The sequence below is a fragment of the Thermobia domestica genome, chromosome 14 (genome assembly GCF_964235325.1).
Source record: "Thermobia domestica chromosome 14, izTheDome1.hap1.1, whole genome shotgun sequence".
In the NCBI taxonomy this organism is placed as follows: Eukaryota; Metazoa; Arthropoda; class Insecta; order Zygentoma; family Lepismatidae; genus Thermobia; species Thermobia domestica.
Window position 1 is genome coordinate 9,328,781 of NC_137467.1, and position 25,386 is coordinate 9,354,166.

The window sequence follows — 25,386 nt, forward strand, 5'->3', positions numbered from 1 at the left end:
GTTTTTTCTGAAGAACTTTAAAAGCACAACTGAAAATTAAACCTCTAATTGATTTAAATAAAAATACAATTTTACGTTCGGGCTTATTTGATTATCACACGAGCTCTAGCCTAAAGGCTAAAACATTTTTCGGACTTGAGTCGCGCCTCACATTATAAATTCACGGGCCGGGCCCGGGCTAAAAATTCCGACCCGTGCAGACCTCTAATACTCAAGGATTTGACAAATTTTCACCTTTACTGAAAAAAAAAAAAATTCTTGTCCATTCTAATTTTTCTCACTTTCCACTAAGAAGCTGACTCATTTCTCCACTTAGAAGATCCTTGCAAACGATACAAAGCTAAGTGAATATTCGACAATTAAAGAATTTACATTTAGTTATATACAAGAGGAACCAACCGACTTTTTTTATACACCAAATTCTCCATACGCGCGAATTCTATAATACAAAATGAGTGAAAAAGTGACCGACTGAACTGGGACTCGAATCTGGGACCTTCCCATACCGTGCCGAAGCGTTAACTACAGTCAGTCACTCTCTACTACTTCCCAGAAGTCAGTCAGTCTCGAGATCAGCACCCTCACCTCGGACCACTGGGTTGCACCACAAACTCCTGCTCCTCACTCCTCGAAGATTGTGTGGCTGTTCTGCGAATTAGGTGGCGTAGTGGTTAACGCATCGGCATAGTATGCCGGAGGTTCCGGGTTCGAGTTCCGATCCAGTCGATCACTTTTTCATTCCTGTGTGTTATAGAATTTTTACCTATAGAGGATCTGGTGTGTAACAAAAATATATTGTTCCCTCCTTTCATTAGTGTATATGAAATCACAACCATCATAAGGTGGACACAGTATTTCTTCAATCACAACAGGAATCTGTGGTACAACCCAGTTGTCCGAGATGAGAGTACAGACCTCGGGAATGAGTGGCTATTCTGGAAAGCGGACTGGGTAGCGTAATGGTTAACGCATCGGCACAGTATGTCGGAGGTTCCAGATTCGAGTTCCGGTCCAGTCGGTCACTTTTCCACTCGTGTGTACTATAAATTTAGTTAGTTCAGTATTCCTTTACATTATTATTATTATTATTATTATTATTATTATTATTATTTCAAAGCAACAGCCTCATGCGTTTTTTATAAAATAACTATCCTCTTTCATACACAAAACTGTACCAAACGCATATCCTCTCCATTTTTAAAATTTTTATTGTAGGCCAGCTTTCCTGGACACAGAAGTAATCTTAATTTTTGTTCCCCTTAAAAATATAATAAAAAATCTAATTTAACGTCCCGCGGTTATGGCCTTTAGCTAAAAAAAAGACAGATGATTAACGAAAATGAATGATAATGGGCGACTTCATGGAATGAGAATGTTGGGGTAAAGGAGAGACACCCAAGAAAACTCACAGATACGACGTGTCAACCACAATATCGCATGGCGTGGGACTGAATAGGAGTGAGCGACCATGTCACCCTTCTTCCCTTCAAATTTCACCAATGAGGGACATGTTATTTCAACATTAACGTAAGCCGTCTAGAGCTGTCCTAGATAAGAAAAACAATAAATGCTCTCCCGTTTTTCTTATTGTATTCCGAACTTACTGAACAATAGTGATATTTTCGTTGTCTTTTGTAGAAATATTTTCAAGACGAGTTTGAAACAGGAGAAAGATTATTGGGGTAACATAACTGAAAGTTCACATAATATGTGGATATAAAAAAGATACAAATGTTCGTGTATATAACATTCAAATATCTGTATTTTTAATCTGTGTCCTTTTCGTGTATTTCTTGTGTAACAAGAAACATCTATTACGCATTCGTTCTCTCCATTGGTTCCTCGCAAGAACTTTGGCGACTTTTCACCCCCCTTCTTCATCGAGACTATTTTTATTGCAGGGGTGGTAAACAGAAAGACTGGATAAGATAGGAACAGTTTGGTTTATACCGTATTTCAAACTATAAACGGAAAAGCAGTCAATGAGTGCATGAGTGATCAATGGACGCAATGAAGCATACCTGGCACCAAGAAGCCTCGCTAATATCAAACATTTATCGTTACCGTAGCCAGTACAAGGACTAAGCATTCATGTGACAGCGCAATACATTAACATTTATTAACTGTCTTGAAACATAAAAAAAATCAACACAAACATTTGTATTATATATAGTGTGAATTGTAAATAATTAATGTAATAAAATATATATTGAAACCGCAACGTTCCGTCATGTATCTGTCGATTGAATCAAAAAATGTATGGCCGGAGTCTAATATAAAGCCACTCCCTCCGAATCAGCGTATCAATTCACAACACATTAATCACCCTCCAATTAATCCAACAGACAATTTAGGCCACGAAGTTATTCATGGAAAGACACGAGAGAATTCACATTAAAAAGAAACAAATCATAATTATAAGGCCCAACATAAAAAAACCTTCTGAGGTTCATATGGACTGTACCACAATTGTGCTTGGAGAAGCCACTGTTTATGCTAATAAACACCTACGATAATTGAATTAAATGTAATGTTAGAAATGGATGAATTATCCCAATTTTTGCTTTACATCAGATGCGAACGCGATGAGAATTCATAAAGTATCGTGCTGGTACACTAATTAACATAGTTCCACACTTGAGGTCGATGCTGAATCATTCCATCCACATCGATTGTATCACAACTCCTGCTGTGCTTTGAAAATCTTTGAGTTTCACGTCCCACGTTTATGTCGGCTAGGGGAAAGGAGATGAGGAATGAATGAAAATGGAGGCATGAAGAAAGTGAGAGGAAACGCGAGAAAACCCACGCACACAGTGTGTCTACCACAAAGCCCACTTGGAGCGAGCTGGGATCGAATCAAGGACCCCACGCACCAGAGGTGAACGCTCTACCACTGAGGCTGCTCTGCTTGGACAACCCCAATATCTATAGTAGAAGGGTATTGTTACGCAGCAGGGTGTATACTAAAATTTCAAACTGAAATTTCGTGATCTTTTCTTTACCAAACCATAAAATTTCGTAACATTCTCAAGTGCGAATTAGGCCGAATTTTCACACATGGGATAGAAGCATACTTTGGTTGCAATTTGGTAGTGTCTAACGCCGACCACAGACATTTTTGGTGGTTTCACGTTCCCGGTCTGCACTTATATTTCGAACGAAAAAAAAAAAAAAAAAACTAAATTTCGTGACTTTTTCATGACTTTCATGACCGATTTCTGATTTCATGACTTTCGTGATCGATAGGCACCCTGCGCAGTAGACCCAGATTTGATTCTCGGTCCAGTCGTAGATTTTTACTTTGAATTGTCATCAACTCTCACCTAAAGAGAATCTGGTGTAGAGATATTTGGGTTGATATGATATTGAACATGGACACTTCGAACAACGGTGGTTATCTCAACAAAAAGCAATCCCGCTAGACACTTCAGTTTCTGTCTTGAGTCCTTACACAACACCGAGGTTAAGAAGAACACGACCAGGGATTCAATCCGTTGCAGTAGGCAGGTGCTAGATCAAGCCTCAGAGTATAGACAGTTCCTCACTATACTATCTCGCCTTCACGAGAGCTGGATTACAAGACCACTGCTAAATATTTAAAACTACAGGGCCAAAACCGAGTCCTACAATTTACATCACATTTAAAGGAGAAAAGAACAGTAATGTGATCAACAGTGTAACTCCCACGACGCACCACGTACAACCCATGGATATATAGCAATCAGGGGCAGGCCAGAAAACCGCAGTTTTTTAGTAGTACCGTATTTGCGCGAATGTAAGCCATGTGCGAATATAGACCGCACTACTAAATTTACGAGAAAGTTGTGTGTTGCAGCTTGGGTCACCCATTCAAAGCTAGTGTAAAACAATTCTACAGAAATTATATAATGAACAAAGCAACTTCGACGCCAGGAAGCAGTTTGCAGCGTGCATCTGTGCCAGAAGTATGCCGTTGGATTTTGGATGCTTGGCGGTCAATCGGAAGAACTTATCATGAAAAGTTAAAAAGCCTGGAATTTCCAATAACCTTGTGGAACTGAATATGACCTTCTTTGTGATAATGACTGAGCAGCATTCTGGATCGTCTAACGAGAGTGAAGAATCAGATGCTGGTGATGCTGAGATGCTGAGAAGTGATTGTGCTTAATTTGGATGACTACAAACAAGCTGACGCAGTTTTGCTTACTGTGAGGGAAGAACGTGAACTGAAAGTATTTAAGAACAAGATCCTGAGACAAATATTCGGATCCAAGAGGAACGGAAATGGGGAATGGCGGTGTTCACCAAACATCGTTAGGGTCATCAAATCTAGGAGGCTCAGGTGGGTAGATCATATAGCCAGAATGGAAGAAAGTAGGAATGCTTTCCAATTTTTAACTGGAAGTCCAATCGGAAAACGAACACTAGGAAGATATAGATGTACACGGGAGGACAATCTTGAGATGGATCTCGCAGAAATAGAAATACAAAGTAAGTAGATCTAGTTGGCTAAGGATAGAAGCCAATGGAGGGCTTTTGTGAACGCGGCATTGAACCTCTGTGCTCTATAGACCATAGAGTAGGTTGTTTGGAAATTCATGGTGCGGCTAGGGACTCGATGACTGTAGGAAGGCAATACACGATATGTACGATTCCAAAGGCTCCGTTATACCACGGACGGAGAAGACAGAAGACTAGTGCGCAGAGCTATGAAGGATCAGACAACCGCATCAACACTTTCCCATCAATTCAGGGTTATTGCACAGCAACTGTGTTCCCATGAACCGTTAGACATCATCTGGGAGGAAGAGGGAACATATCTGCTCAGCGTCCATTGTTGCGGTTTTGTCTGACTACACAACATAAACGTGCTCAGCTGCGGTGTATTGGTGCCACGACCGTCCCGCATGACATCCTCTTCTCGGATGAAACCGTGCTAATAGGCTACACGACGCCTGAATTCCGAACCGCTACCGGAACTGAGAGTTATGGGATGTCATTGAATTCGCTCGCGACTCATTGACTAACTAACGATTCATCGATGAGATGTTTGACTCAGCTATGGTCCCTTTACTGCAGATCCTACACGACGCCATTTTCCAATAACGTCACCGCATGTGGAACGCAATGTCCTATACTTTCAGGATGTTCACGATTCCATTGCTTCTTTGGCCAGCGAACTCGCCTGGTCACGCATGGCTTGACTTACTCAAGAGGACATTAAAGTCTCATCCTGGAAACAGCCACCGGGAGCAGGTAATAAAACCATAGCTTACTAATGACAATGTGTTCCATGACAAGGGTGTGTCTGCCTATGCCGCATCGCATCGCAGCAGTTCTGGATGCCCTTGGTGGATTCATGCACTACTAACTTTCGGACTTTCTGCTAGGCTCTCGCAACATTCTCATAGATATACGCAGGAGTTCTAGAGCTCCATAGCGGTAACACATACTACTAACTTTAACTTTCTGCTAGACTCTCACGATGTAGTCATAAGCACAATCATTTCCCACTTCTACCTCAAGCTGTTTGCCACACTTGGGGCTTCTACCTAATTTTCTTCTTGGTGATGCATCTTTAATATCGAGGATTGCTTTTCTTGTGAAAATCCATATCAGAAGCTATATTGTCTGTGTGTGATTGTATAATTTGTTAATCCTATTCCTCCCCCTTTTTTCTTTTCTTGAGTGTTAAAAAAAAAATGAAATGAAATTTTTGAGTTTTACGTCCCACGATTATGCCGGTTAGGCTAAAGGAGACTGTGATTATGAGTAATGAGTGAAAATGGTGGACTGAAGAAAGTGGGAGGAAACGGGAGAACCCGAAGAAAGCAACGCACACGGTGTTTGTCCACCACAAGGTTCACTTGGCGTGGGCTGGGATCGAACCCGGGACCCCAAGCACCAGAGTTGAACGCTCTACCACTGAGCCACCGCGGCCCTCTTTAAATACTCAGAATAGACACAATTAATGAAAAGCTAAGGCTCGTAATTAACAAAGATAATTTCATAGAAAAAAAAGGTCATTTAGCATCTAAACATTGAAGACCTTACAGAAGTAAGGGTGATCTTGGAAAGGATATTTTCTTGCAAAAATGCGTAATAAATTTGGTCACATCCTGATGCTATAAAATTTGTCAGTAACTGAAATTTGTCCTAAACTGAAAGGAAAAGCAATATTTAATATGCGAAATATTTCACAATTCTATGGTAGTTTCATTTTTTTTATAAGGTCATATTCAACAACGACTATTGCCATATAGCATCAACTGATAGCAATACTCATAAAAGCTTTCGCTAAAATTTCATTCATTTGTTTATACAGGTTTACAATAAAAGAAATTCTTAACACTTACCAAATGCCTCCGTAATTGTGACTTCAACCGCTTCTTTCTTAATATTATTGCATTTGTCCACGGATTTTGCGTTTTCCAGTATGATATCATCATCTTGTACATCGTAAGCTGGATTTGATGTAGATGTCGGAAGCTCTGGATTAATAACTATCTCTGGAGTTCCATCTGAAGAATCCTGGACATTCTCAGAAGCCTTTACGACTTTATCTGAAAGATTGTCATCATCGCCACCAGCAACTATTTTTGAAAGTTCCGTTTCGCTTTCAGCATCGAATTCTTCATCCGAGGCAAAAATTGGATCGTCATGAGCTTCGAAGTCATCCGTGTCACGCAAATCTTCATCGAAAGCCAGTTCCTCGGGATTCTCTTCTGTATCAGAATCAACTACACTGTTACGATTCGTTCTGTAAGACAAAGCGGAACAAAAGAAGATAACGTAGGGTATCTTTTAAATAATTATTTAGTAAGTAAAATTAAATTATTACAGTGAAACTTGCATGTTGATTACCATCAGTTCCATTGTAAAAAAGTGGTCAACAATTTAAAATGTATGTTGAAAAACAACTCACTTAAAATGTAAATACACTTTAAACTGTTATAAATTGTAATAGGCTTTTCTAATCTACTTACTAACAAATATATACATATTAGTTAATATTTTATAGATAATACTAGCTGAACCTGTGCTCTCTACAGGGCATATCATCTCAGAAGGGTTCTACTGAAAAGAAGGAATCTTTACAATGCTTTCAGTTTAGCCATTTTGAGACGCACTTAAGAAATAATTACAAAACACTGAAACTATATGAATAAATTACAAAAAATTCGTAAAACAAGCTAAGACTCTTCATATTTGTACTACCATCAATTTAATATTGCACTATGCTTGAATTTTCCTAATAGATATACCAACCTGATCTGTTTGAAGGTGTATGAATGATCGTCATTTTCAATCGCTCTGTTTTCCTCGGTTTCATTTGCTGCATGATTAGAACTAGAAGACTGAAGCGCCGCCCGCAACTTCGATATCGCCTTCTTCTTCTCTTCCATGGAAAGACCTTAAAAAAAAAAAAAAAATTACTTGTTTACACCAAGCAGTGTTAAATCCTAAAAGATCACAGTAAAATCTATCTGCACGCGTTTAGATTTCATTTCATAATAGATAAACAGAGTAATGAAAACGACTACTACTTAAAAAAAAAAAAAAAAAAAAACCCTCTAATACGGAAGTTCATCAAGTTCCCGTGTTACCTTTTCATGCTATTTTAATTGTAAACTTGTTATTGGCGGCTACTTTCCTCTACTTTTATTCAATGAAATCCAAGGAGACCTCACAACACAAACAAAACAAAGACTTCTGTCAAAACCAACAAAACAGAGGAAGAAAATCACAATTGGGTGGTCCCATGCCAAAACGGACTAACTACATTTGTGATGAAATCTAGATAGAGCGAGATTTTCTGAAGTGAGAGTCTTATCATGCCAGGATGAACGAAGTTTGTAGCTTCTTTAATTTGCCAAGAGATGGAGCAAGTTGTTGTGATGAGTGGATTCTATGGCGAGTGAGGAACTTTTCAGTTCTCAATACAAATGTCACTCTATTTCAATTTCATCAAAAATGTAGTTAGTCCATTTTGGCATAGGACCACCCAAGTGTAGTTCGTAAAAAGACGACTACTTGTTTACTACATAATGAAGTTTAGCGTACAAATTAGTTTAATCGTAGATTTAAGATTATAACAGTATTTTCATAGAGTATCTGTTACAAGTGAACAGATTTTCTACAAACTACCACAAAATTCTTTTTCATAAAAAAATCTGCTATTTTTTTATACGCTAATAAGACGTTCAAACAGAAGAGGATTTTAATGCAAAGAATTTATTGGGTTGATTCATTACTTCATATCGTTTGGAACCAATGGATACATTTCTTGTTTGACAGTTGAACTTATTAGACAATGGATCTCTGATGGAAAATGAAATAAAATCTTTCAGTTTAACGTCCCACGATTATACCCTTTAGGCTAAGGGAGACGATGATTAAAGGAAGTGAATGAGATGAATTAGTGGAATGAAATTGGGAAGGAACGGCAGTACCCCGAGAAAACCCACGGACACGGTCTTGTTCACCATAAACTTGGCCAGAGATAAAACAGGGACCCCATGCACCACAGGTAAAAGCTCTACCACTGAGCTACAGTGCCTTCCATGGATCACTCATGTATTTCTCCGTATGGTTCACAATTTGTTCGCAACGTTCAGGCAGTCATTAAACTCATTTATGATTTTTTTAAAAAAAAAAAAAAAAAGGTGATGCATAGAAATCATTACGGTTGGTTTAAAGGGACAAGTTTTACCGATAGATGTCACTACAGTCTTCGTATCTCCCTCATGTATTTTTCACCTTTCACGAAAATTCACAATTTCTCTTACAAATTTCAACCTACAGACTTCAAATTTTTAGAGAAGGGAACTTCATAACCTATCGAAGGCAACAATCCATGCCGATTTTTTATTTAGAATTTTCTTCTTTGTTGACACAGCTTGATTGTTCAAATGGATACCCAAACCTTTAACAATGGAACTGTTTCGACAATGAAGAAAATAAAATTCTAAATAAAAATGTGGAACGAATTGTTGCCTTCGATAGGTTATGAAGTTCCTTCTCTAAAAATTTGAAGTCTCTAGGTTGAAATTTGTAAGAGAAATTGTAAATTTTCGTAAAAGGTTATAAAAAAAAAAAAAAAAAAAAAAAGACTGTAGTAACATCTATCGGCGAAAGTTGTCTTTTTACACCAACCTAAATGAAAATTTCCAGATGTTCATAGTTTCCAAAGAATATGCCACAAAGAGCATTCCACTGGAACCGGAAAAGATGGCAATTTAAGGAATATGCCAATGACAAAGAATCTCCAATTGTAGCTTCTAATAGCAACGGTTGTCATTTTGTCACATGTGGTCTAGCGTTGTCCATGAGGAAATGAAATCTTTCAGCTTTACGTCCCACGGTTATGCCGGTTAGGCTAAAGGAGACGGTGATTATGAGAGATGAGTGAAATGACGGAATGAAGAAAGTGGGAGGAAACGGGAGAACCCCGAGAAAACCCACGAGCACGGTGTTTGTCCACCACAAAGTTTACTTGGCGGAGGCTGGGATCGAACCCGGGACCCCAAGCACCAGAGGTGAACGCTCTACCACTGAGCCCCCCTCCCCCCCCCCCGTTGTCCATGAGGATGATCATTATGTGGTTTCGGCCTTTTTTCTTCAAGTGTTGTATGAATACATTGGAGTTGTTCACAGTACGGTATGATTACGGGCTAGGAATTCACTATACATAATTCTTTCCAAGTTTCACCACACGCACAACGTTGTTATTATTATTATTATTATTTTTTCGGAATGCAAATCCTGTTTGAAATGTGGTGATGCCTTTCTGTTTGGGCTGACTCATTCCTTCCTCTGCTTTAAGTTTACTTACAAGCACCATTTTTATCTTCGGTAACAATACGTGAGAGAAAGAACTGATGCTGGCGACAGGAGTTACGATGGCATATCGAGAACCACAAAGGGCAACACATTGGTCCTTGTCTGCACTTAGTAAATGAGGTACCCAAGAACTCTATTTCAGAACCTACCCCATACATTGAAAGTATCGCATAACTGCCTGTCCATTTGGTAATTTCCATGTCCAATTGCCGGGTGCTTTGACATGGTTCAGGTTGATCAAGTCTGTTCGACATCAAAGAGGGATCGGCGAAGAGAACATGGGACAGGTCAAAATTTCCACTTTGAAACGTGTCAAACTACTTTTCGGTAGTCCATTCAGTAATAGCGTCCTCTCCATACACTGTATAGATTTGTCTGGATGGCTCTGCGACACTAGAACCTTTGACGTACTTGTACAGGAGAACATGTAAGATAGAAACCTTCTTTTCAACGTGACATTCCATACTTCAGACACTGAAAAACTAAAATTTATTAACCCCAGCAAAACTACAAATAATGCTACACATTACTCAACATGGTGCTACAATTTAGTATATTCGCAGCACTGCCATCATTACTGACGAAATGAACGCGACAAATTAATAAATCAACCCAATACATTACCACATAATAAAGTTTTTTGACACTATTATTTACCTTGCAAACGAAATAGTGCAAAACTAAATTCTAACAAGTGACATAAGTTGCGCGTGAGTTGCTTAGATTAGCTGAAGAATTTATCAGGGAACAACGAAACAGTGCAGTTAATCTATATAAACTAAAATTGAATGTTAAACGCAGTAAATAAAAGAGTAAATTAACCAGGGTGTCTACTAAAATTCAAAAATTAAATTTCGTGACTTTTTCTTTATCAAACCATAAAATTTTGTAACATTCTCAAGGGCGAATTTGGGTGCGAGTTAGGCCGAATTTTCATGCAAGCAATAGAAGCGACCTTTGCTTGCGATTTGGTGGCGTCTAAAGCCGACCATAGACATTTTCGGTGATGATTTTTGACGTTTTATGAAACAAGATTTTCCAGACTACTTATTTTTGTACAGATACAAAAAATAGTGACCCAAAATCTAAATTTCCTAACTTTCTTGACTTAGGACCGATTTCTGATTTCGCAACTTTTTCGTCACTTTCGTGACCGACAGACATCATGTTAACAAATTATTCGACAAGTGCCAATTCATATCTTGAATTCCTTTACCATGTGTTGTACGTCCTACTGTTCAGTTCTCGTTATAGATGACAGAAATGAATAATAGAAGAATACACATAAGACCCCTATCTTCAACGGGATTCCAATCCGAGACATTCACGTTTGCAATTGCTAATCATACGCCTTAAACCAATATTTCTTAAATTGTACACATGGACAGACAGGGTAAATATATAAAGGAGTTTGGACGGACACATTTAGAGACAGGATAAATATATAACGGAATTTGGACGGACACATGGACAGACAGGGTAAACATATAATGGAGTTTGGACGGACACATGGACAGACAGGGTAAATATATAAAGGAGCTTGGACGGACACATGGGCAGACGGTAAATATATAAATTCGAACGGACACATGAACATACAGGGTAATTATATAAATTCGAACGGACACATGAACAGACAGGGTAAATATATAAAAGTTCGGACGGACATATGGGCAGACAGGGTAAATATATAAAGGAGTTTGGAGGAACACATGGACAGACAGGGTAAATATATAAAGGAGCTTGGACGGACACATCGGCAGACGGTAAATATATAAATTCGAACGGACACATGAACATACAGGGTAAATATATAAATTCGAACGGACACATGAACAGACAGGGTAAATATATAAAAGTTCGGACGGACATATGGGCAGACAGGGCAAATATATGAAGGAGTTTGGAGGAACACATGGACAGACCGGGTAAATATATAAAGGAGTTTGGACGGACACATTTAGAGACAGGATAAATATATAACGGAATTTGGACGGACACATGGACAGACAGGGTAAACATATAATGGAGTTTGGACGGACACATGGACAGACAGGGTAAATATATATATAGGAGCTTGGACGGACACATGGGCAGACAGGGTAAATATATAAATTCGAACGGACACATGAACATACAGGGTAAATATATAAATTCGAACGGATACATGGACAGACAGGGTAAATATATAAAAGTTCGGACGGACATATGGGCAGACAGGGTAAATATATAAAGGAGTTTGGAGGAACACATGGACAGACAGGGTAAATATACAAAGAAGTTTGGACGGACACATGGACAGACAGGGTAAATATATAAAGGAGTTTGGAAGGACACATGGGAACCGGGTAAATATATAAAGAAATTCGGACGGACACATGGGCAAACTAGGTAAATATATAAAAGGAGTATGGACGGACACATGGACAAACAGGGTAAATATATAAAGGAGTTTCGACGGACATATGGACAGACAGGGTAAATATATAAACGAGTTTGCAAGGACACATAGACAGACAGGGTAAATATATATAGGGATTTGGAGGGACACATGGACAGACAGGGTAAATATATAAAGGAGTTCGGACGGACACATGGACAGACAGGGTACATATATAAAGGAGTTTGGATGGACACATGGACAGACAGGATAAACATATAACGGAATTTGGACGGACACATGGAGAGACAGGGTAACCATATAAAGGAGTATGGATGGACACATGAACTGACAAGGTAAATATATAAAGGAGTTTGGAAGGACACATGGACAGACAGGGTAAATATATAACGGAGTTTGGACGGACACATGGATAGACAAGGCAAATATAAAAAAGTTTGGAGGGACGAATGGAAAGACTGGGTAAACATATAAAGGAATTTTGGTAAATCGAACTCCTTAAGACAGAAAAGGATCCAGTGGATGCAGTATCACATACTTTACTTAAGAATCTTAAACCGGTATAAATTATAGTTCTTAGTGAAAAACTAGTTTACGCTAACTCACTAAATTTGACCAATTTGATAAATCTAAAATTAAATATATAAACATTGATCTTCTTAAACATAAAAACATTTTATATTGAAACTGTCTGGAAATGGCACATACAGAGGGTGACTCATTTATATTGAGCCAAAGTTAATATGCATTAGTATTTCGTTCGTCGTAGCTTGGTGAGTAATTTGTAGTCTTTCAGTTTTTAAATAAAGCTTGAGCATTATGTGAATTTTAACTTGTTTCAACTGTACTTTACATAGTGGTAAATTACATTCCTCTTCTCAGAGATATATGAGATCCCGAATTATTACGGAGATAACTGAAATACTTCCTTCGTTAATTTAATCTGTAAGAGGTTTCCTGTCAGTTTTAACCACATATTCTGTTTCCTTGTTTATCAAGTTATTTCACTCGTGTAAAGATGGGATCACTTTGTACACACATTTTGAATTTTTGATAACCTAATAAACATAACAAGACCACAGAAAAAATAATTGAAACCGTACAAGGAAACTTATAGATGAAAACTACGAAGTAAAGTATTTCACTTCCAGGCCTCCCAGCAGGATATTTGAAAAATATAGGACGGTTTGGTTTATAAAATAGGACAGTTTCCTTTATACAATAGAATAATATGCTCTGAAGCAAAGGAAAAAAATATAAATGTATTGTAAGAAAAGGCCACCCTTCACCCAATGGACAACTATTTGTTATTGAAAATAGTAAAAATACTAAAAAAATGCAGCTCCAATATTTTTAGAATTCAGAACATATTCGCACTACCTCAGAAGAAAAAGAAATAGTTAACTCTTATTTATAGGATTACCATGGCATTTAACACTTTTAACATGCCGTTATTCATATATAATTTTGAATACGTAAATTTAATTAATGCATGCAAAAATATTAACTATTTGTCTACCTTCCTACTATTTTTCTAGTTCTTTTATTTACAGATAAACTTTGACATTATTTTTCATTACTTCATATCTTTATAATAAAAAAAGAAGACTGATAACTTATTTCTCTGTAATAAAATACTTGAATCTAGTTAAACATTGAATTATTTGATCGAACTATTTCCTTCTGAAATAAATATGTAACACCATTTCATTCATCATAACTCTGTAAATTATATATACACTTCTAACAACTGTTACACAACATAAATTTCAGAATATTTCCACTTCATAAATAATTTCCAGGACATTCCCAAGATTTCCACCATTTATCTGCTTTCCATGACTTTTCCAGAGCGTTTCCTCAACACACTTTTATTTCCAGGTTTTCCAGGACGCGTATTATGTACAGCAATATTGGAAGGTGTTGGGATATGTTGGTGGATACCAACATACCTCAATGTCTAGCCAATAGTGCTGCACACACTACTGAAGGAAAATGCTACACAGCTTGCGTTATAAGAAAGTGGACCATGGCAAGGTTCCTCAGCTAAGCTTCATTGGGGAAGAATAAGTACATGGGCGACAAAGAGGGAAAAAAGTGGCCATGGAAGGATAGGAAAAACAAAAAAAAAAAAAAAAAAATAGTGAGAATTAGTGACTGTCCTTCAGAAAAAAAAAATACTATGACACATTTAGGCATATTGCTAATATGGAGCAATTTAAATCATCACTAGAACTGCCTTTGGCTTGATTTATAATAATTCAATCACTGAAAAATATAGGAAATAAAAGAGAAAATTAAAATATAGGACATATATAGAGAATTTCCAAAATATAGGAAAAAATAGGAAAACAGGACAGCTGGGAGCCCTGCACTTCTCTCTTTTAACAATCAGATTAGAAAATGCGTCAATTACTTGCCTTTAATTGAATATCTTGCATACCTGTTCGCTACATTACTATTTTATCTTAAAGGTTGTTTTAATTTTTACAGTTCTTTTCTGAGAAGTCAAAATATTAAAGAAAGCGTCTACCCATTACCAAAAGCACACCTCACAAACAATAACGAAGCTACACAATTAGGAGACCGGGACAAAGAATGGACATTCTTCTATCATGGCCATAATAATAATAATAATAATAATAATAATAATAATAATAAATAAAATTAAAAAAAAGCCAAATAAGCTGCCTGCCAACTTAGCTGGTATTACTTACGAAGAAACAGTACAGTACCAAATCTTCATTTCAATCTGAATGGGACTGAGGCTACTTCCAATTTTACGGAACACATTTTGTATACGTACAGCATAGTATAAATAAACTACCTACATGTATGTTACAATACTAACCTGCAAGCAGGGATGTAAGGGGTGTACACAGCGTATACGTGAGTAAATGGCGTATATCCATCTAATACTTTTACGGTCCGGAAAATACTTACCTTACGTTTACGAAAGAAGAACTTATACGGGGGTAGATTTTTGAAAGCGGACGAGATCACATCTACCAAAAAATTCTAGCCTGAAAATATTCCTGTAGCGACCAAATTTCTTCAATTGATCACTTATATTTCGAGCACGTTTATCGAATGCCCTTCTTCTGGGTGGTTTCAAAGCTTATGTCATGTTATGTTTTTAGCTACACAGCCAAGATACTTCGTAGTTTCATAATTCAAGCAATTACTGTACTAGAATTAGGATTATTAAAGCTGAACGATGATTAGTGTTGATACAGATTCAACTGAGACAAAACTAGCCCAATTACATGTAATTTAACACATTCAGTGTATACTTTCACCTATGTCCTAGATTTAAGGTAGTGCTATAAAGTTTTGTTTTTGTGTGTTCTTTTCATTTCTGATAGTGTGACATATAAGTATGACAAGTAACATGTAAGCCTGTCTGAGTATAGATTAAAGGATATTACAAGCTGTGAATCCGAAGAGGGGAACGTTGTTATCTTACTACACGGCATTATTCAATTAGTACTTTTTTTTTTAATTTTTTTTTTATTTATAATTGTGAACTGGAATCTTCCTGCTTAAATCACAACTGCTCTTTTCTGTTTGTATTTCGACACCAATCTCATACGGTTATTTCAATACATCATCTGCAGATTTATATAACAGAAACAAAATGTCTGACGAAGCACAATGTTTTTATTAAAATATCAATATTGTAACAGCTTAGCTAACTAACTCAATCTTTGGCTTCATTAAACATACGTAATCTAGCCATACCATAAACACTGTTACAAAAGTACCAGAGGCTGCAACACTGTTTGTTGTGAGTAGAAAGAACGAACTTGGCGGTGAGAAGTGTGATGATGCATTGAGAGTGCTGCTGTAGAAAGGCATACACGAACCCGTATAGGCAGGATAGAATGGGGTGAGTCCGAAAATCCACAGAGCCCGTCATACCGCGTCCGTCCTGGTGTGGCAGAGAGTGACCTATGCTGGCACCACACGTCTTCATTTTTGAGAAAGGAGGGAACTAGTGCCCGGGTGTACCAAAACACTGTGCTGGAGCCTATAGTGATGGACTTGACCACCACCCTCTAAAGAACACCCACATGGACTTTCCAGCAAGACTCGACTCCTGCTCACAAGGCAAATCAACCCAGGAGTGGCTGGTGGACAATGTGCCGGAGTTCATATCCACTGAGGATTGGCCCTCAAGCAGCCCTGACCTTAATCCCCTGAATTAGAAACTATGGACAGTGATTGAGAATATTGCCTGCAAGAAGCGTCATCCCACAGTTACCAGTTTGAAGCGCCCTTTAGTGGCTGTAATGGCGTTAATTCTAGTGGAGACAGTGCGTGCTCCCATAGGCGAGTGGCCCGCCAGACTCTGAGCATGAGCGCGTGCTAACGGCGAACATTTTGAAATATGATTGGTGTAAACTGTTGTCAAACCATGTATGCTTCACATACTATATGTATATTAAATTCCCTTTTCTTTTCTTGCTTTTTTTTTTTTTTTTTTTTTTTGTGACTATTTATGGCTACACTAGGTAGATAAAATGTCTGATGACGCCAAGGACTTAGTCAGTCGGCGAAATTGTTACACATCGGTATTTTAAAAATAAGAACATTGTGCTTCGCTCAGAACCTGTTTGTTATTTTTATTTTGAATTACTAAAGCAAAGCTAACACGAACCAGACAGTTTTTTTCCCCTTAAATGGCTTGTCTCAATCTAGTCTCCGGAATGTCTCTAACGTTGTCTTTACAGTTAATATTAGTACTCTATTTCAATCAAACGCTCAAACTAAAACTGAAATATACAAGAAAAAAGGAACAAATGTTTTAGAGAAACGGTCTGGAGCTGGAGCGGTCAGGAAAAATTAAGTGTGTTTTAGATTTCTGTACAAGGTATATACCTCTTCATTATTGTTGCGACAACAAAGTTAATTGACTTCAGGAGCAAGCCTTGAACAAAATTCTTGTTCGTTAGTGTTCGGATCTTTTTTCGGTGACTCTAGGACTCCAGCTATCGAGATTCAAATTATCAAGATTTGATTTTATATATTTTTTGTCAAGTAGGCACATTTAGAACTACGTTCCCCAAAATGACATTCTTCACTTTGGTATCCCGCAAAAATGCCGCCCGACCCTTGCTACGCTACTATTAGGTATTCTTCCCATACATGTTCACAGCCTTGGAACCTTGCATCATAAGAAATCTCTGCCAATTATGAACGACATCAGCCAATTAAAAAACATAACAAATTTAAAAAATAATAATTAAAAATCCAAAGTGCTACTGAGTACCAAACAAACTCATACCCAACCTATAAAACGTAACAGAAATAATTTTGAAACTTCCGTTATACTGCAGCGAATGTTTGCTTTTTGTTGAAAAAAGTATATAGGCCAGAACATGAATGATAAGAACTCCTACCTTTGAGACCTTGGGAAAACTCGTCAAATAACTCTTGTCTCCTACCAAGTAGATTTTCCTTCTCATTCGATAAACGGATATCTGCGTCTTTCAACGAACATATCTCTCGGCCCGCCTGTAACAAACAAAAAGAAAAAAATCCAATTATATTTACGGCTACAAGGCAACAATTAACACTAATATATAATATATACGAGAAACATTCCGAAAGTAAGTTTCGTCATTTACTGTTACATGGAAACTTCATTGTCAAACACAAATACACTATTGCATTATGAATTATATACCTTGCACTATTTTCCGACACAGTATTCGCCACCGACTTTGAGACATTTGTCGTAGCGAGCAATCAGTTTGAAGAAACCACTCTGGTAAAACTTGGTACCTTGCGATACAACGAACTGTCACACAGCCTGCTCTATCTCAGTATTATTTTGGAAGTGTCGTCCCGAGAGTACGGCTTTCAAATACAGGAAACAGATGAAAGTCCAATGGGATGTCCACTTCGACCTTCATCCTTCACACTGCCTTGTTTCACTGAACATGCAAAACCAACGACCAACCAACCATTTGACGAGATATGACCTCTTCACCATATACAGTCGGCAGGCGACGTTGATGGATGACGGACGCAATAGCACCAGGTGCTCATTCATACCGGATAAGAGCACGTATTACTTCCAGTGGCGACCACGTTGTCAGTACAAGTCTGTCTGCCATCGTGATTTGTACTCGAATAACCTCGGGCACGCCAGTCTGCTGCTACTCTCTCTTCTACGACGTTCTGTACATGCGTCATTCCAACTCCGCTGCGCTCCTTCCGTAGTTGAACCAACAAACGGGTGTTACTTCCGATGGCGGAAAAAAAGAAGTAACTTATTTTCGGTATGTTTCTCATAAAATACCATGAACGTGATTGTTCAGAACAATATACACACATTGATGGAACTTAGTGTAAAATATTCTTTAAGTCTTCAAAAGCTATGGTTACGGATTCTCGTCGAACTGAGGTCTAATTAGCGCGGTGATATGTAAGTCTGATTTGGTCCAAAATGCTACACACATACAATATTCTAGTCTGATACAATGAATAAACACTAAAAAATAGATTTCTGGTGATACTAGTACACAACTATAATTCCAGCTTTATTCATTCGTCAGTCGTTTTATTTTGCTTTATTTCTTAGTTTGACTATCGTTTCATTATGAAAATTGACTACTAACTATACGGCCTATGCAACCCGGAGGTTCAATGTGGCGTTCACAAAAGCTCTCCACTGACTTCTATCTTTAGCCAACTGGATCCAGTTTCTACTTTGTACCTAGGTATTTCTATTTCTGCGAGATCCATCTTAATGTTATCCTTCCATGTGCGCCTAGGTCTTCCTAATGGTCGTTTTCCGATTGAATTTTCAGTTAAAACTTTGAAAACGTTCTTACTCTCTTTCATTCCGGAGCAGGACGTTTCGGCGCAAAGCAGTCTACGATGAGCTGCTTCGGCGTCGTTGTCCGATGTTGACTCGTCATTGAGAACTCTGTCATACAAATTCCATGTTCTTATTGGAAATAATGCTGTTTTTCTTATGCCGCCCAACGTATCGTTCCTTTACGTTCGATATGTTATAAAGGACAAAAATTTGTTTTGGGATGTCATAGGCTGCCTACAGTAAATTTTATTTCGCCTATTCTTCCTATTTCAATTTATAGCTAGTGCCTATAAGTGCCTGTTTTTATGAAATCTGAAAACTCTTTATTAATACAATAGAATATCGACTATCCGGCCTAATGGGCAGACCAAACAAAAAAGCATTCAATAAATACTTACATAGTACTTCCTAAACCACCCATAGCATTAAAAGCACCATTTTTATTCCAATACTAGCTCTTATTCGTTTCTTCTGACCTCCTGGTAGAGGCCAGTACTTAATAAACACTTCTTATGTTTTGTACCACGCGTTTTAATAATTTATTATACAAAATGAAAATATGTACAGTATTGTACACATTTAAAAATAAATGTAATAATGTCTGACAAAAAATCAAGTCAATCAAGTTATTTTAAAGATGTGAATATATAGTCAGAACTTTTAAATAACTAAACATTAATGAAAAACGTAGTCTTTTTACACAAATTACATGTCTTTATGTCTTATTTTATTAAAAGGAATTATTCTTTTAAAACTAGACCGTATAATACTGAGACCGGATTGTCAATAGTTTGCTGCAGTTCCTTCCCATTTCTTTTCAACTGGTAGAGACAAGTTGTGCATAATATGCAGAAACGTTGCTGTGTTCAAGATGTTTAGTTTTTTGCAAAATTATTTGTGGAAGTTTTTCGAGATTTCCAATGCCTATTTTCATATTTTAGTGTCCAAACATCCGAGCTGTAGTTTTGCAATACATTATAACATATGTAATTAGGTAAACCTACTTGGATAAAAGGTTTTGCGCCCAAAAGTCTCACACCCAAACGGCCACGTCCAAGTGTCTGCGCCCAAGTGTCATGGACCCTTTCATTTTGCCATCTTCACTGCGTAACCTTCAAAAAATTAATGTCAGTTGAATTATATCTTTCTATTAAATTCTTTGACTGTAGAAAGAATATAAATGGTTTCTGAACCATTTCCTATTAACAACCTATGCTATCTACTCATTACCTTTAGCCACACTTGCAGAATAAACGTCTACTCTGCACAAATAATTATCAGTGATTATTACAACAGTGCTGAAAGTTCCTGGTTTTATAACCCGTACTGTTTCCCCATTATCAGTGCTCAAAACTGTAGTTAAAAATGGCAACAAGAAATTATATATCTGTGTCAAAACAAACTATTGCACATCATTTGTGCTAAATATCAAATACTAATATCAGTCTGAATTATTAAGGAAGAACTTTTAAAACATGTATTGTCTTCCCAAGACCACCGAAACGTTTGCGTTCGCACTGCTATTTGGATGATTAGGCGAAAACCCACGAGCACAGTGGTTGTCCACCACAAAATCCACACGGCGCGAGCTGGGATTGAACCAGGAACCCCAAGCACCGGATGCGAACGCTCTACCACTGAGCCACCGTGGCCCCCTCAGCTTTGGGTAAGAGTACAAGACTTTTCAAAGAGAGGTGAGTGTTTTATTTTATTTTTGTTTTGTTGATTTTTTGAACAAGATTGTACAAATATACAAACCAACCAGATACACATGGGCACAGAACAAGACTTTTACTATACATACCTTCCTAAGGATGGATAATTTTGACACGGTGGCTGCATTGACATCTTCAGTTACCAATTCTCCAAGGTTTATCAGATATTGTGTGATATCTTCTCTCCTTTTCTTCTCTTTAATTCTACATAAATCAGAACGAGTGATGCCAAATTGCACTGCTTCCGCATGGCTAATAGTGTTTAAATGCCGTACGCCCTTTGGCGTGATAATCTGCAATATAAAATGTAAAAGTAGGAATATACAAGAATCCTTGTTCCTTAAATATAATTTTAGTAAGACTAATTCAAGCTATTTTGTCACGGTTAGGAATTAGGAATTAGATTTCTGGGCTCTCGGCATCTATGGCCATATTAGCCCGTCACTAGGATTAGGAATTAGATTTCTGGGCTCTCGGCATCTATGGCCATATAAAGCTCGTCACGTATGAGGGACGGACTCTGACCTGTACCTTAGGTACCATCCCGGCATCTGCCTGGTGTGAATGAGGAAAACCCAAGAAAACCTTGCTAGGATGACTGACCTGAAAAAGCTTTTTACACTTTTTCGACTGAGTGTTTCCACCGGGAATCGAACCCACAACCACTCGCACCATAATCCACGTAAAATATACATAACAAAACTAATCAATCTTAGAAATTTTATTCTGTAAAATCTTTGAAGCTATTTATCAGGTGCATCTAAGGAAAAAAAGATAAAGAAAGGCATTTTGGTTTCATGTAGAACTGATAACCTGACGAAGATACAATTAAAATGTGGCATTTCGTAGGTATGAATAACAAGATGAAATGACTTTCGTCATAGGAAAACCTGTCAAACATCAAGTGAGGTCTGTAATTTGATTTCTCAATGCAAATGGACACAATAAAACTGGCACCATAGCAGATGTGTATTGCCAATCATTGCGTAATCTGCGACATGCCATCCATAGCCACTGAAGAGGAACGCTACGGCCTGGAATTCCTCATTCATGACAATGCCTGCTCACACCAGCTGCCCGTGCTGTTGAAACAATTCAAAACTTCAGATGGGAACTTTTTAATTACCCATCATACAGCCCTGATTCTGTCCCTAGTGATTTCTTTATCCTTCCTCTGATTTGAGTTTCCTTCGCAGATTTCAAAACATTAGTTCTCGACTGGCTGAAGTCTCAGGTATCAGATTTCTACACAGAAGGTCCACGAAAGCTTGCGCCTCTCTACCACAAATGTCTGCAGCTTCATGGTGACTAATAGAAAATAAGCTAAGGTATGTACAGTCATGTCCAAAATTATTGTGGCATGTCTATAAATATATTGTTGTAGGAATATAATTTGGTAACGATTTCGCCCGGTATTTCTTATAATGTTGGTTTGTGCATAATCGGTAAAGACATACATGTGGTAAATTTCATGTCAAAAGAGCAGTAAACAAGAACAATAAAACGAAAATAAAACTTCCTTGTCCATTTAGCAACATTTTGTTTTACTCATTCCAATTTTCGTATTTATAATTCTTTTCGTATGAAATTTACCACAAATATACATTTCCCGATTATACACATAGTAACAGTATTAAAAGAACCTTGCAAAATCATTATCTAATTATATTCCCACAACAAGATAGTTATAGATATGAGACAATCATTTTGGACATGACTGTACATCTATAGAATCAACAATAAAATCTTTCTTCTTTTATTTTCATTTTTGCAATACGCATTTTTTTCTGCCTTGTACAAGTGCCAAGGTATCCTTATACATCAGACATTACTTCGTCGTACCGGTTTTATACGCGACTTTGGAAATGTTCGCAATTGAATTGTTTCAATCCTAGTCAGCTTATGCTCTCTCCGCTTGTCTGGTAACTATAGCCCGTACCTCAGGTATACAAGGTCTCGGGTTTGATTCCTAATGGGAAGAACTGATTGCACTGTCTTAGTTCAGATTCAATTTAAAATCCTACGTCTCGTCTTATATAGCCTCGCTGCTGATCGTAAATAAAAATCAACCTTGTTAGCTCGTGCCAAGGAAATAACATGAGACCAATACGGGTCTGTTAGGCTGCTTGTGACAACTTGCTTTTCGTCTCCAGGCATGTATCGATTTGAATGATTGCTCTTCGTCTCCAGGCATGTATCGATTTGGGTGGTTGCTCTTCATCTCCAGGCATATATCGATTTGGATGGTTGCTCTTCGTCTTCAGACATGTATCGATTTGGATGGTTGCTCTTCGTCTTCAGACATGTATCGATTTGGATGGTTGCTCTTCGTCTCCAGGCATATATCGATTTGGATGGTTGCTCTTCGTCTCCAGGCATGTATCGATTTGGATGGTTGCTCTTCGTCTTCAGACATGTATCAATTTGAATGGTTGCTCTTCATCTCCAGGCATATATCGATTTGGGTGGTTGCTCTTCGTCTCCAGGCATGTATCGATTTGGATGGTTGCTCTTCGTCTCCAGGCATGTATCGATTTGGATGGTGCATTGGTGATCTATGCCATGGAGAACAGAGATTAAAATTCTTGTATAAAACAGAAGACAAATTTAGACCAAAGCATACAGACAATTTAATAAATAATATCGTTAGAGTTTCGGCAAAGTATCTTTGCCTTCATCAGACACATTATTTGAAACGGGAGAACCTCGAGAAAACCCACGCACACGGTGTTTGTCCACCACAAAACCCACTGTGCGCGAGCTGGAATCGAACCAGGGACCCCAATAATGTATCTGACCATCAGATAATGTGTCTGATGAAGGCAAAGATACTTTGCCGAAACTGTAACGCTTCGATAGTATATGTTTTGGTCAGAATTTGTCTTTTATTTTATACAGGAAGCTCCAAAGTTAGAATGAGTGGTCTTAAAATTCCTGTAATGTGTTTATGTTGAATTTTAAGTTCAAGTTATGTGTTAGTTTCTTTATCGAAGTCTTTGAAATATCATATACACAATTATGAGCCACCCTGTATTTATGCTCAAATATAAATATGGTTAAGGCGTTTTGTTTTACTAATAACGTTCATGTTCAGCATTATCACTATGAATTTTGCAATAATTAAATTGAAACAATAAAAATTTAAATTGCAATTAAATCATCACAGTACATTGTTTTAGAAATACACAAATATTAACGCTCTAATGTATATATCATTACGTCTCTTGTGCTATTCTGAAATAATGAAACTGAACCAGTTACGTTTTTGAGCTGTAATTAAGCTGACAAACTATGTGCACGTTAGCGCCATCTATTGGCGTCAGACAGGCAGGCAACGTCACCTTCTAGTCCAACTGTTAAATACAAGGTCCAGCCAAAAGACCTTCAGTATTTGGAGACGGCGCTGTGTGAGTTGTGGTGCGGATAAGGCGGCGGAGTCAATATCGATCGATAGCGGTATATGTGCTTATTTTTAGTAGTCGCAACGGCATAGCGCGGTGAGCATTGTGTGTTTGTTGTGGAGGAGTACATTCGTAATGGTGGTTCTGTGATTACTACTCAGTATGCATTTACAATTCGGTTCGGACTTCGCCGACATGATTCTGTTCTGGATACAAAAACTATTCAAGTTTGGGTATCAAACTACAGCAACAGGTTTTGCACTGAGAAAAAAATCGCCTGTCCGATTTCGAACCGTAACATGTGGCTCATGTGAAAGCGTCCGTCCAGCAATCTCCAAAGCATTTAGCACTTGAAACAAGTTGGCCAACTTCGCCGTAACAACGCCGGAAAATAAGGCACGTGTGAAAGCGTCCGTCCAGCAATCTCCGAAGCATTCAGCACTTAAACAAATCGACCAACTTCGCCGTAACAACGCCGGAAAATGAGGCACGTGTGAAAGCGTCCGTCCAGCAATCTCCAAAGCATTCAGCACTTAAACAAGTCGGCCAACTTGGACGTAACAACGCCGGAAAATGAGGCGCGTGTGAAAGCGTCCGTCCAGCAATCTCCAAAGCATTCAGCACTTAAACAAATCGACCAACTTCGCCGTAACAACGCCGGAAAATGAGGCACGTGTGAAAGCGTCCGTCCAGCAATCTCCAAAGCATTTAGCACTTAAAACAAGTCGGCCAACTTCGCCATATCAACGCCGGAAAATGAGGCACGTGTGAAAGCGTCCGTCCAGCAATCTCCAAAGCATTCAGCACTTAAACAAATCGGCCAACTTCGCCATAACAACGCCGGAAAATGAGGCACGTGTGAAAGCGTCCGTCTAGCAATCTCCAAAGCATTCAGCACTTGAAAGAAGTCGGCCAACTTCGCCATAACAACGCCGGAAAATAAGGCACATGTGAAAGCGTCCGTCCAACAATTTCCAAAACATCTAGCACTTAAAACAAGTCGGCCAACTTCACCGTAACAACGCCGCAAAATGAGGCACGTGTGAAAACGTCCGTCCAGCAATCTCCAAAGTATTCAGCACTTAAAACAAGTCGGCTAGGTGATTTTTTCTGTGTGGAACCTGCAGCTTAAAGTTTGATACCCAAACTTGAATAGATTTTCTATCCGTAACAATCATGTCGGCCAAGTCCGAACCGAATGCAAAATGCCCACTG

General features: G+C 38.1%; 1 protein-coding gene across 4 annotated transcripts in view; it reads right to left on the bottom strand.

The window, feature by feature from the left end:
- The window catches only part of LOC145669507 (uncharacterized), a 167,870-nt gene that overhangs the window by 17,611 nt on the left and 124,873 nt on the right, over positions 1–25,386 (bottom strand). For 3 of the 4 annotated variants that reach the window (XR_014128203.1, XM_081737690.1, XM_081737689.1), the window contains exons 3-6: positions 20,860–21,063; positions 17,629–17,743; positions 7,252–7,396; positions 6,339–6,742 (exon numbers count right to left, since the gene is read on the bottom strand). Coding sequence is in view for 3 of the 4 variants with exons in the window: in XM_081737690.1 (XP_081593816.1) it covers positions 6,339–6,742; positions 7,252–7,396; positions 17,629–17,743; positions 20,860–21,063 (868 nt within the window). In the remaining variant the exon portion in view is untranslated. The remainder of the gene's footprint in view (positions 1–6,338; positions 6,743–7,251; positions 7,397–17,628; positions 17,744–20,859; positions 21,064–25,386) is intronic. The other variant, XM_081737691.1, reaches the window with a different exon arrangement.